This window comes from Oryctolagus cuniculus, chromosome 13 (genome assembly GCF_051225735.1).
Source record: "Oryctolagus cuniculus isolate XC-2025 breed Fujian yellow rabbit chromosome 13, ASM5122573v1, whole genome shotgun sequence".
In the NCBI taxonomy this organism is placed as follows: Eukaryota; Metazoa; Chordata; class Mammalia; order Lagomorpha; family Leporidae; genus Oryctolagus; species Oryctolagus cuniculus.
Genome location: NC_142879.1, coordinates 104,739,457 through 104,753,698, shown reverse-complemented (window position 1 = coordinate 104,753,698; position 14,242 = coordinate 104,739,457). Strand labels below are relative to the sequence as shown.

The window sequence follows — 14,242 nt, the reverse complement described above, 5'->3', positions numbered from 1 at the left end:
TTCTCTTTCTTTTTTTAGATCATACCCCAAATCACGGGGAAAAAAATAAAAAGATAAATGGGATTTCCACAAACTGAAGAGCTTTGGCATAACAAAAGAAACAATACTTGTTGAGACAACCTACAGAGTGAGATCCCAGTGGAAAGAACGAGTCATCAAAGAAGGAGGTACCTTTCTCTGAAGGGAGGAGAGAACTTCCACTTTGACCATGGCCTTTTCTAAATATGATCAGAGTCAGTGAACTCAGGGGGCTTCCATAGCCTTTGCAGCTCATGACAAGAGCCTTGGGTGATTACTGATGCCATAAACAAGAGTGTCAATTTGTTAAGTCAACAACAGGAGTCACTGTGCACTTACTCCTCATGTAGGATCTTTGTCCTTAGTGTGCTGTACATTGAGATTTAATGCTATAACTAGTACTCAAACAGTATTTTTCATTTTATGTTTCTGTGTGGGAGCAAACTGTTGAAATCTTTACTTAATGTATGCTAAACTGATCTTCTGTATATAAAGAGAATTGAAAATGAATTTTGATGTGAATGGAAGGGGAGAGGGAGTGGGAAAGGGGAGGGTTGCAGGTGGGAGGGACGTTATGGGGGGGAAGCCATTGTAATCCATAAGCTGTACTTTGGAAATTTATATTCATTAAATAAAAGTTAAAAAAAATAAAAAAAGTCAATATTAGGAAACATTGCTAACATTTGGAGTCTGGGTAAAAATGTATCTCCAGTTACAAATAAAAAAAATGTATTTGAAAGGTATAGTTACAGAGAAAGTGAGAGAGACAGAGAGCGAGCAAGCATCTTCCATCCACTGGTTCACTCCCCAAATAGTTCCAACAGCCGGGGCTAGGCCAGGCCAAATCCAGGAACCTAGAGCCTCATCCAGATCTCTCAAATGGCTGCAGGGGCCCAGACACCTGAGTCACCCTCCACTACCTTCCCAGGCGCATCAGCAGGGAGCCGGACTGGAAGTGGGGCAGCCAGAACCCAAACCGATGTCCATACGGGATGCTGGAGTCACAGGGAACAGACTAACCCGCTATACCACAACACCAGCCCCATGCCTACATTTTTGTTGTGTCCCTCCCCACTGAGACCCACCAGGTATCTTAGTCAGCCTGGACGGCCATGACAAAATACCAAAGAATAGCTGGCTACAACAACAGGAACCTATTTCTCATGGTTCTAGAAGCTGCCAAGTCCAAGATCAAGGTGGAAGCCAAGTTGGTGTCTAGTGAGGACTCTGTCCTTGAATCGCAGACAATCATTTTCTCACTGTGTCCTGACATGACTTTTTCTTTGAGCTCAGGGAGAAAGGAGAAATCTCTCCTCTTCTCATACATTCACTTCTCCCATCCTGAGAGTCCCACCTTAATGACCTAATTTGACCCTAATTATCTCCCAGAGTTTCTATCTCCAAACACCAAAACATTGGGTGTTTTGAATTCAACATATGAATTTTGAAAGGACATAGGCATTTAATCCATAACATTATACCCCAGGCCCCTTAACTTCATATCCTTTTGGCATGCAAAATACAAACCATCCTAACAGTCTCAAAAGTCTGAACTTATTCTAGCATCAACTCTACAGCCCAAAGTTTCATCTAAATATCATCTAAATCAGATAGGGATGAAACCTGAGGTAGGGCTTATCCTGAGGCAAAATTCCTTTCCAGCTGTGAGCCTGTAAAACCAGGCAAATTACACGCTCCCGAAGTAAACAGTGGAACAGGCACAAGACAGACATTTTCATTCCAAAAGAGAGCAACAGGAAAGGAGCGAAGTGTGACAGGTTCCATTGAAGTCTAAAACCTAGCAAGGTGAAATCCATCAGGTCGGCCGGTGCTGTGGCTCACTTGGTTAATCTTCCGCCTGCAGCACCAGCATCCCACATGGGCACCAGATTCTAGTCCCAGCTGCTCCTCTTCCAGTCCAGCTCCCTGCCATGGCCCAGGAGGGCAGTGGAGGATGGCCCACGTGCCTGGGACCCTGCACCCGCATGGGAGACCAGGAGGAAGCACCTGGCTCCAGATTGGCATAGCTCCAGCCGCAGCAGCCATTTGGGGAGTGAACCAACAGAAGGAAGACCTCTCTCTCTGTCTCTACCTCTGTCTAACTATCTGTCAAAAAAAAAAAAAAAAAAAAAAAAAAAAAAAAAAAAAGAAATCCATCAGGTCTCAACACTTGTGAAAGACTCTCTGCTTTGAGGATCTGCCTTCCAGATCCACTGGTGTGACAGTCCAGACTTCAGGATCGTACACCTACGGCTTCGAGGCAGCTCTGTCTCCAAAAAGCCACAGGGTGGGTCCACATCTGCATGGGGTCTTTCTGGCCTTGAAAGCCTGGCCACACCTCTCTTTGAAAAAGAGGATGAAACAGACTCAGCCCCTGGCTCTGTGGTAGCAATGGAAGCCCCTGTGATCCTGAATCAACTCTGGAGTCATTCTTCCCTTGCCTTAAGGAGTCGCACACATTCACAGCCACATACTCAAAGCTCTATGGCCCTGTCCTGTAGAATCCAAGAATTCCAAAACCTTCCCTTCATTACATTCCACTGCCACCCTCTTCAGCACAAACTGGCAGCTTCTGCTTGTGCCCAGCCATATTCTTGATATCCTCTTTAGAGCATGCTTTCTCATTTTTTGTAATATGGACAGGCTAATCATTGCCCAAATGTTAAATTTGGGTTCCTTTTTGCTTAAAAATTCATTATTCAATTCCCCTCTTCTCACATTTTTCTATAAACAGACAGGAGGAGCCAAATTGCTCCTTCAATATTTTGCATAGAAATTTCTTTCGCTAAAGAAGCAAATTTTTAAATGTATTGTCAATTATCTGACTTTTTTTAGTTAGGACGAATTTCAAACACTAGAGGTCAGATTATAAGAAAGAAAAGTGTAGGGTGGCTGGTGGTTTATAAGATGCCATAAATTTTATGACAAATAGGCTTTTACAATGGTGTTCTAAAGCAGAGTTCAATGTTAAAGTGAATGGGTGGCTTTCTCAGCCTAAATGGTTAAGGATGGCATCTCATCCTCAAATCTGATTTAATAATTTTATTAAGTATTTGCATTTAAGTAGACAAGTTTTGAAACAATGTCTAACCCTGTTCTGGAGACCATTTTTGAAGATACTCCTTCAATCACTGAAGCATAAAAATAGTTCAAGGACACAATATAAACTGACTCTTCTTTATAAGTGTATCCACAGTTGTAACACAAATCATCACTCACACCATTAATTTTACCACATAGCTTTATATAGAAAGCAAAACACATTTAAAGATGTTGAAGTAGTTATTATAGGATATAAACCACCTGTTTCTACACAGGCAAATGATGTTATTGTAACAGTAGAGAAAAGGTGTGGCAAGCCCAAGAACAATGCCATAAATATAGGTATGAATTTCATTGATATTCCCCCACTCAGGAACTCCTCATTTCTCTAATTTCCTGCAACCAAAAGGACCACTGTCTAATAGCCACAGCACTTCTAAGGGAGCGGGAATCGGGCATGAAAACACTAGGAAGGCATGCATGCAGGATTGTATTGAGGCTCCCATCAGCCAACGTGATCTAACAAGTGGAATAGACACACTTAAAAAAAAGATTAATTAATTTATTTGAAAGGCAGAGTTACAGAGAGGCAGAGGCAGAGAGAGAGAGAGAGAGGTCTTCTATCTGCTTGTTCACTATCCAAATGGCCACAATAGCAAGAGCCGGGCCAATCCGAAGCCAGAGCCAGGAGCTTCTTCCCAGTCTTCCATGTGGGTGCAGGGGCCCAAGGATTTAGGCCATCTTCCAAGACATTCCCAGGCACATTAGCAGGGAGCTTGATTGGAAGTGGAGCAGCTGGTTTAGAACTGGCACTGCAGGCAGCAGCTTTACCCACTACGTCACAGTGCCTGCCTTGAATAGGCACACTTTCAAGGCCCTACTGGTAGTTTGAACTGTGAAGAGAAAAGACAAAGGGGCTGGCGCTGTGGCGTAGTAGGATAAGCCTCCACCTGTGGCACCTGCATCCCATATGGGTGCCAGTTCCAATCCTGGCTGCTCCACTCCCAATCCAGCTCCCTGCTAATGGCCTGGGAAAGCAGTGAAGATGGACTCAGTGTTTGGGCCCCTCTACCCACGTGGGAGAGCTGGAGGAAACTCCTGGCTTTGGACTGGCCCAGCACTGGCCATTGTGGTCATTTGGGGAATGATGGAAAATCCCTCTCTGTCTGTAACTCTGCCTCTCAAATAAATAAATAAATAAATAAGAGAGAGAGAGAGAGGGCAAGTGAGAGAGAAAAAAAGGACAAGTGAGGGAGAGGAGGCAGTGTGTGGGGGAGAAAGAAAGGGAGAAGAGGTGGATGTAGGCAGGCTAGGAAAGGTAGGGCACTCACACAGTAAATAAAATGTTAATAAATAAAGCTATTCACTTCTTTTTTTTTTCTTTTTTTTTTTTTTTTTTTGACAGGCAGAGTGGACAGTGAGAGAGAGAGAGACAGAGAGACAGAGAGAAAGGTCTTGCTTTTGCCGTTGGTTCACCCTCCAAGGGCTGCTGCGGCCGGTGCACCGTGCTGATCCAAAGCCAGGAGCCAGGTGCTTCTCCTGGTCTCCCATGCGGGTGCAGGGCCCAAGCACTTGGGCCATCCTCCACTGCACTCCCGGCCACAGCAGAGAGCTGGCTTGGAAGAGGGGCAACCGGGAAAGAATCCAGCGCCCCGACCGGGACTAGAACCCGGTATACCAGCGCCGCTAGGCAGAGGATTAGTCTATTGAGCCACAGCGCCGGCCACTTCCTCTTTATTCTTTGGTAAGTTGCCAAAAACAATATAAATAACATTTATAATCTTACTAAATGTGTGTCATTCATGGTCCACTTTAGAGTGAAATTCTAAGTTAAAGAACCATACATGACACATAACGAGCATGTATGGTAACAGATTTGATGCAAGGGTACTAACAGCATTGCATGACAGTCTTCACCGTCACCGAGGTGATGTAAGGAGCAAACTCCTGCTGTGACACAGCGCTTGTCAATTCTGCAGGCCCAAGCATTGCCTCGTTCCAAGCAAACAGATGTGTAGGGGTGCAGCCAGTTACACCGATCACCAGACACCTCAAAATCCTTCTCAGTGCATCATGGCATCCAGGCAAAATGGAAAGCCGCCGTTGCATAACTGCCCAAATCGCCTTGTATTTTTTTTTTTCTTTCCAGGACTGTCTTTCTCAGGAACATTCCATAACTCCCTCCGTTTTCTAAACTTCCAGCACAATCCCTACCCATATCTATTTTCCTTTAAGGGGGGAAAACACTCATAAATCTTCTTTCGTTGAAAGGCAGAGAGACAGAGATAGAGATCTCTCCCATCCACTGGTTCATTCCCCAAACATCATTATAGATGTCATCATCCATGCTTGCCAGACAGATGAACTGATGTCATTCACAAGAAAAACTGTTTGGAACTGTCTTCAGAAAGCCCTTCTAAGACAAAGAGCTCAACCTCATCCCCATGGTGGGAACCACATGGGGGTCTTGTTAACCTGCCCTGCCTGAGGAATATGTAATCTGACAATTGCAAAGCCCTCTTTTCCAGGGATACTCAGACATATGCCTCTGGAATTTACTTGTGTGTGTGCCCTGTCAGGGAAGCATTTTAGCCCTGGTTAGCTTCAACTTATTGCCAAAATTTGTGCCATGCTTGAATTGGTAACTTGGGCCAGGTTACAAAACAACAAAACCAGTTAAAAAAATTAAGGAAGAGGCCACGTTTTATATATTTATTTATTTTCATCGACTTGAAAGAGACAGAGAGAAAGAAATCTTCTATCCATTGCTTTAGTCCCTACACAGCCAGGTTTGGCCAGGTTGAATCTGGGAGCCTGGAAACCCATTTGGGTGGCAGGGGCCCAAGAATTGAAGCTATCATCTAATGTCTTCCCAGGATATCTCAGCAGGAACTTGTTTGGAAGTGAAGTAACTGGGATGCAAACCGGAGAGAGGTCTTCCATCCACTGGTCCACTCCCCAAATGGTCACAGTGGCTAGGGCTAGACCAGGCCGAAACCAGGAACCAGGAGCCAGAAGCTTCTTCCAGGCCTCCCATGCGGGTGCAGAGGTCCAAGGACTTGGGTCATATTCTACTGCTTTTCTAGGCGCATTAGCAGAGAGCTGGATAAGAAGTGGAGCTGCAGGGACTCAAATTAGCACCTATATAGGATGCTAGCCCTGCAGGTGGTGGCTTTACCCCCTATACCACAATGCTGCCCCCATTTTTGTTATTTGTTTGTTTGTTTAAGATTTAGTTTATTTATTTGAAAAGCAGAGTTAGAGAGAAGAGGGGGGAGAGACAGAAAGAGGTCTTCTATCTGCTGGTTAATTCCCAGATTCTGTTCCGGTTGCCCCTCTTCCAGGCCAGCTCTCTGCTGTGGCTAGGGAGTGCAGTGGAGGATGGCCCAAGTACTTGGGCCCTGCACCCCATGGGAGACCAGGAGAAGCACCTGGCTCCTGCCATCGGATCAGCGCGGTGCGCCAGCCACAGCGCGCCGGCCGTGGCAGCCATTGGAGGGTGAACCAACGGCAAAGGAAGACCTTTCTCTCTGTCTCTCTCTCTCACTGTCCACTCTGCCTGTCAAAAAAATAAAAAAAGAAGTGGAGCAGCCAGGACTCAAACCGGTGCCCATATGGGATGTCAGTGTCACCTTAACCCACTATGCCACAGCGCCAGCCCCTGATTTTGTGTTTTATAACAAATTAGGTAGTACTGGGGGGAAAGTATAACAAAAAGATTTTTTAAAGTAGGTTGGACGTATAACTCTTAAAACACCAAAAACAGTTTATATTTTCTTTTCATAAAACATGTGAATGTCAATGGTGTAACATATTTAAGAAAAGCTAATAACCCTTATAACATAAAACAAAAATTTGTGCATATTTATTCATTTGAAAGGCAGAGCAAAAGAGAGAGAGAGGAGAGAGAGAGAGAGAGAGATTCAAAGAAAGATGTTTTATCCACAGGTTCACTCCCCAAGAGGCTGCAACATAACATCAATCCAACAATAAATTATTAAAATCTATTATATGATTAAATATTTGGTACTAAGTAACTCCCTAAGCCCAAATAAATAATTAAAAGTTATAAAGTTCAAAAAGAGGTACTTTATTGTAGGCAATACCACACATCTATGCAGGGGGGGTCCCCTTCTTGACTTCCATCCATCTCTGAAGGTTTGGGGGACTGTTCCAAAGTGTTTCAGAAATCCTGCTCAGGTCTACGAAGCAACCCAAAAGGAATGTTGATAAGTAATATGGTGCCATGGGCTTCATAGTTCGAATTTTCATTATCTTTACCAATATTTAACATAAAGTTATTACAGAAAATTCTATAAAACCTAACAATCTGAAACAACCCACTTCATGCCACTTTTCTCACTGTTTTCCTTTGACTCCAAATGAAATGAATTACTGGCTTTTCCATGAGCACATTGTAGATTCTAAACACTCTCATCTTTGCCTCAAAACAAAGCTGTCTAACTAGAAAGCCCTACTTCCATATCCCCTTGTGAAAATCCAACCCAGCTGTCTATTTCTATCTTAAATTAAAATGCTATATAGTTTTCATTCCAGCCATAAAAAACCTTTTCCTCCTTTTTGATGTAGCTTGTTGGTAACTTTTTACAGAATGCAGCTTCTGCAAATATTCCCTGCTTATTTTTGTAAATGTAGTGTCTAACTGCTAGTGCATTAAGGGTAATGATCATTTATTTGCCATCTTTTTATATCATGAAATATCTAGTACAATGTCATGCATAGCATGGATACTCAGTCCACCTTTCCTTGTTAGAGCTAAATTAAATTGAAGTAATCTTCTTGACGTTAAGGACATTATATCATCAACAATTCTAGAAAAATAGTCATTTAAAGGAGGATTATCTGATACTCATGCAATGGTATTTTCTGATCTTGATACCCTCAGTCTGTTCCCATAAAACCCTTCTTCCATTTACCACTTTCCATATAACTTCAGATGTGACTTACCAGCAAGCAGAATGAGGCTGGCACAGTAGTACCTCACAGAAACATTATCTTAATCTCTCTACATATTTTTTCCAATGACCCTTGGAAAGTAACTAAGATTGCTTTACTCTGTTTTCCAAGAGACTACAGATTCTCTACAAAATAGTTTACTAAAACCAATGTTTCCATTTTCTGAAATTCTCCCAGAGAATAATGTCTATCAAAGTCATCAGCGGCAATTAAAAGCTCAATATTAAAACAACTTATATTAAAAGTGACAACTTTATCTTCTTTAGGGTGACAAATTATTAGATTTACAGCATTTTCAAATGCTATTTCCTTAGAGAAACTATAGTAGTATGTCAGGTTCTACCATAATCAGCATGAATGTAAGAGCACCACACATTGTTTCTTTTCTACATGGGTCATGGATGGTTAAATACCCATGAAAATTAAAATAATTTTTGAAACTTAAACATTCTCAAATGTTCACAATGCCAACAAGACACATATTTAAAATATAAAGGAATAAATGACAAGAAAACTCATAATACATTTGCAAAGCAACAGGTAAATCAGTGTCTAATTTTCACTTACATACTTTAAAAATAAGCACAATCACTATAAACATTACAAATGGGCCTTTTCAAAATTTCTAGCCATTAATCATTATACTTATTACCTAATACTTGCTAATTCAGCTAGGTCTCTAGTCTAGAAATATTAAAAGTGATAATAAAACACAGAAATGCACACTTCTAGGTAATTCTTCTTTTTTACATCATAATCAAACCAAAACTTTTCATATTAAGCCTTATATAATTAAGTAATAAGTAAAAGCCTCATATACATTTAATTATAATTCTCAATAACTCATCTCAATCACCAAAGGGAAATACAGACCTGGCTTATTTTTATTGAAGAACAATCTCTTACTGACAGAATTTTTTCTCTACTAACATACCTGGGTTAGACTTACTATTTCTGGACTGAACAGCTTTGTGACTCAGTTATAATGTGCTAATGAAACAGCTTCACTAACGCAACTGTAAGATCTAACTGGGTGAATCAATCACCTCAAGTAGATATGTGCCTGCATACACACATTTGTATGTCAAGTGACTCAGCTAAGCTGAAAGGCAAAGAAATTTTAAGAGAGTTGTTTATGTATCTAAGTCCTGTGTCTTGATAACTAAATTCAAAATAAGGGTCAGTTACTATCTAGAAATTTAATTACTATGGTCAGAAAAGAAAAGGTGTGCTTAGAAATTAGACTTGTTACTTTCAATTCTCATTTTAAAATGTTTGATTTTTGAATATACCAAAACTATTCAATTTTGATATTTAAATTACAAACATTTTCTGTTTAGAATTACTTTAAAAAACAACAGTACACCATTGTAAGCAAGGATATAAATCAATGAATTTTATGACACTGAATTTAAAATAGCCATTTTTATCACTTAGCTATATAAACTAATATAATTATTAAAAGAACAATTTTTAAATGTTTTACCTTTCTTCAAATGATTCTTTGTTTTGAATGGTTGAGATCTGTGATAAAGATAATACTAAATTTAAATATGCCAAATGTGCATATAAATGTTTATATTAAGCCATTTAGAAAAATATCATTTAATATATTATTTTAATGTAAATATTTTGTAAGACTAAGGTATCAAAGAACCTAAAAAATTATCATCATAAGTTGACACTGAAAGAGACATTATAGAAGAGAAGCAGATCCCAAAACTATATTTCTAAATTAAAAGTCAGGAGGGCTTTATAGTTTTATTAAACAAAGTACTTAGAACTTACCATTATATATTATCTAACCCATTTTTAATTGTTTCACAAAAATAGTACATATTTATGGAGTATCACATGATGTTTCAATACATGTCTACTTTGTATATGTTCAAATCAGGATAAACATAGCTATTTTCTCAAAATTTATCATTTCTTTGTAATAAAAACATTCAAAATCCTACTACTCTTTTTGAAGCATATAGTAAATTATTATTTATACAGTTACCCTACTATGAATAAAATACCACAACTTTAATCTTTTTAAGTATTCTTTTTCAAAGGCATATAATGCTAATATGATACATAATATCCCAATATGATACACTTTTTGTAATTTACAAATTTTTTTTAAAATATACTGATTATACTGTATACATGTTTTTTTAAAAGACTTGATTGATTGATTAATTGATTTGAGAGGCAGAATTATAAAGAGAAAGAGAAAGAGACACAGAGAAAAAGGTCTTCTACCCATTGGTTCATTCTCCAAATGGCCACAATGGCTGGAGCTGAGCAGATCCAAAGCCATGAGCTTCCTCTGGGTTTCCCATGCAGGTTCAGGGTCCCAAGCACTTGGGTCATCCTCCACTGCTTTCCTAAGCTACAAGCAGAGAGCTGGATGGGAAGAGGAGTAGCCAGGGCACAAACCAGCACCTATATGGGATGCTGGCACAGCAGGCAGAGGCTTAGCCTCCTGTGCCACAGTGCTGGGCCCTGTATACATGTCTTAAAACATTACAATGCCCCATGTGTAAGCATTACATGTTTTTTTTTAAATAGAAAACTTTTATTTAATAAATATAAATTTCAAAAATTACAACTTTTGGATTATAGTGGTTCTTCCCCCCATAACCACCCTCCCACCTGCAAACCATCGCATCCCTTACTCCTTCTCGCATCCCATTCTTGATTAAGATTCATTTTTAATTATCTTTATAGCATTACATGTTAAGCAAAAACATTCTGAAGTAAAAAAAAAAGTACATGTAGAATGTTTACTCAAATATGAAAGTCTTCAAAAAGTTCAGGGAAAAGTAACAAATGTGTATTATGAAAAAATACACATGATTTCAAAATTCTTTTGCACCAAACACCTCTTAATTCCATTTTCCCCATAAACTTTTTGAAGTCCCATCATATATTTATTGAGATATGTAATGAAAAATGTTAGGTGAGCTGTGATCATTAAAGTGTGATTTTATTAATAAATTATCTCTTATAAATATGATAGATATTTTCTTATAGCATAAATGTTGATTCCAGATTTTATTCCAGGTCAGAACTTCATATATCTTGGTTTCTTCTCTTTTTTAAAAAAAATTAACTAATTTATTTATTTACATCATTGAAAGGCATGAGTAGATAGACAGAAAGGGATCTCTCATTTCCTGATTCACTCCTCAAATGCCTGCAACAGCCAGGGCTGAGACAGGCTGAAGCCAGGAGCCTGGAACACAATCCAGGTCCCCACCAGGAGTAGCAGGGACCCTGCTACTTGAGCCTTCACGCTGCTTCCCAGGATATACATTCCCACAGGAACAGAGCTGAGAACCAAACCCAGGCACTCTGACGCGGGCACCCTAAGTGGAGTCTTCAATGCTGTGCCAAATGCCTATCCCTAAAGCCAGTTTCCTCTACATAGAGACTAGCTGGCTTTACGCTTACCTGTCTTCTAGACGTTCACCAAACTGGTTTTCTTTCCTTTTTAAACACTGCTGGTGTACATTTCTAAGTTCCCTCTATAGTCGAGAGAGAGAGAGGAAGTGAAAGACACACAGAGAGATAGAAATCTTCCATCCACTGTCACTCCCCACATGGCCACAACAGCCAGAGCCAGACGAGGCCAAAGCCAGGATCCAAGAACACCAACAAGGTCTCCTACACAGGCAGCAGGAGTGTAAATACTCAGGCCATCCTCCACTCTTTCCCAGGCACATTAACAAGGAAGTGGAGCAGCCACCACTCCAACCAGCGCTTATAAAGGATGCTTAACCCACTGCGCTATAATGCCAGCCCCATGAAGTATATATTCTTAAGATAAAGGCAACCAAGCTAACACCTTGCTTGCATCCTTGTGAGAGATCCTGAGCCAGATAAACTAGCTAAGACATGCCTGGATTCTGGACCCACAAATATTGTGAGATAATAAAACAAAATTTCCCAAATACGGAAGCCTCAGTTCCTCCCTGGAAGGTCCCCCTCCCCTTTCCCTGCCAACAAAAGACAAACCCCTCAGCCCTGTGAATGCTCCCAGCTTGTTCTGGTTCCCCTGAGGCACCCTCTCTCCTTCCCCTGTCAGATTCTTTAGCTTTGCTATGATCGGTCTGCAGAGGTCACGAGAACAGATAAGCAATTTCTGAAAGCTCTCTAGAGTCCAGCGTGCAGACTGGACTGAAGAGAATGAATTCTGGGGACAGGGAGACCAATTAGAGTCCTGCTGGCAGCTTGACTAAGGGAACTGTCAGTGAAATTGAGAAAAACAGACAGAATTTTATGGCTTATAATTGGGTTGAGACAAAGGAACAGAGGGAAACCAATGAACCCCAAGTTTCTATTTTCAGCGATTAAGCAGATGAGAATGCCAGGAAATGATGAATTTGAGATGAAACAGGTCTGAGAAGAAGGCAATCCATTCATCTGGGGACATGATGAATTCTAGATTATGCAGCCCATTCAAGTAGACAAACTCAGTATTCTTATGAAAGACAGGACTGGAAATTAGATGATGTCTAGAGATAAGAGATTTATATGGCGCTGGAAGCCACGATGGTATATGAGCATGCTCAGAAAGAGTGTGTGGAATAAAACTAGATAGAACCCACAGAAATACCAACTTAAAGGATGGACATAGCAACAGGACAAAGAGGAATACCCAAGAAAGAAAAGGAAAATAAAATAATTGTGCTATTCCTTAAACAAACTACAGACTGTGGTCAAACACTGCAAAGAGGACAAGTCAGATAAAACCATGAAGCATCCTTTGGAACAGCAGCAAGTAGGTTTTCTGTGACACTGACACAAATGATTGTAATAGAGTGGCTGAGAAAACAGTAAGATGATAGTTAACTGAAGAATTATTATAAGAAAAGGACACAAAGACAATGAGTGTGAGCAATTTCCTTGCCATTTCCAGTATCAATCTGTTTCATCGGTTTCAACATTAGCCAGAACAGGGCAACCTAAATAAATGACATTACATGCATCATCCAGGCTAAGAAACTAGCAATTAGGAGATGTTTATCGACGTTGAGTTGAATATTATAGGATGTTAGGTGTGCATGGACTTATACGTAAGCCATTAAAAATTAGAAATAACTTGCCCATGTGAAAGTAACATGCATGACATATTAGGTAATAAAGTTACTCTTTTTGTTAAGATTCATCTTATTATTTTATTTAACTTCTTCTTTATTTAACTTGCTTATATGAAAACCTTCATTTTGGATTTAGGAAAAAATACTCAGAAATATAAAGCATTAAGCTATTAACAAATTGAGGGTTCAAATGTAGCCATATAGACAAAAGAAGATAGCTCAGGTACGATTACAGAAGTAAAAAGACCTGTATTTGAAATCTAACTCAACAATACTAACTGTGAAGTTGCATAGTTTAATTTATAATGTAGTTCTCAAGTCTATAATGAACTGATATATCCAGAAGGTAAAAGAGGGAAAGTCTAAATAAAAAAGCATAGATAATTTGAAAAATTTTCAAATTATATTATATATACATATAAATATGAAGTCAATGATCTTGTGAAAGACAAATTTCTACAACACTTACTGCTACCTCTGTTTTGGATATTTCCTTACCTGTGGATGTTTTTGGATTTTATCACTGATCTTTTGTTCATCTGTAACTGGAACTACTGATTTTTTTTCTTGCTTCAAGGGTATATTTTTTGTATCTTCATCTTTAACTTTTATTTTAGTAGTGTCCATTTCCAATGATACCTTGCACTTCTCTTGATTTCGGAGATACTCAAGTTGATTCTTAGTTCTTTCAGCTTCCTGTTTTTAAAGAAGTCCCAGTTTATCAAGTGTTGTTGTCTAGGATATTTTCCTGCTAATCTTGCAATCTTTAGTATTCTGTATATATTTATGCCCATCTTATTTCTCAACCTTTATTTTTATTGAGTAGGAGGAAGCTAGGTTAAGCCATTGGTATAATCGATACTTTAACAGCTCCACAATTAAAATTAAACGATGTGAAAAAAACTCTTCTACTTTTGAGGACTATTTTTACACATTAAAGTTTCTCCTTTTTTTAAGGCTGTAGTTTTTATACAGGCAAATTAAAAATCAATAAGAAATATATATTACAAGAAGTGGCATGTTGTAATCAGGATAATTAATACTTATAATATCAAAGAATGAAATAAAATGTAGAAAATAATTACCTTAAAATGTCATCTTTTATATTTTTA

At 39.3% G+C, this 14,242-nt stretch overlaps 1 protein-coding gene across 10 annotated transcripts in view; it reads right to left on the bottom strand.

The window, feature by feature from the left end:
- Positions 1–7,129: 7,129 nt before the first annotated feature.
- The window catches only part of LOC103350869 (coiled-coil domain-containing protein 7), an 87,818-nt gene continuing 80,705 nt past the window's right edge, over positions 7,130–14,242 (bottom strand). For 5 of the 10 annotated variants that reach the window (XR_016219269.1, XR_016219271.1, XR_016219273.1 and 2 more), the window contains 3 exons: positions 13,629–13,826; positions 9,524–9,561; positions 7,130–7,262 (listed from right to left, as the gene is read on the bottom strand). Coding sequence is in view for 4 of the 10 variants with exons in the window: in XM_089311891.1 (XP_089168017.1) it covers positions 7,244–7,262; positions 9,524–9,561; positions 13,629–13,826 (255 nt within the window). In the remaining 6 variants the exon portion in view is untranslated. Of the gene's footprint in view, positions 7,263–9,523; positions 9,562–10,287; positions 10,418–11,481; positions 11,556–13,628; positions 13,827–14,242 lie in introns of all 10 variants that reach the window. The other 5 variants (XM_089311893.1, XM_089311894.1, XR_016219270.1 and 2 more) reach the window with 3 other exon arrangements.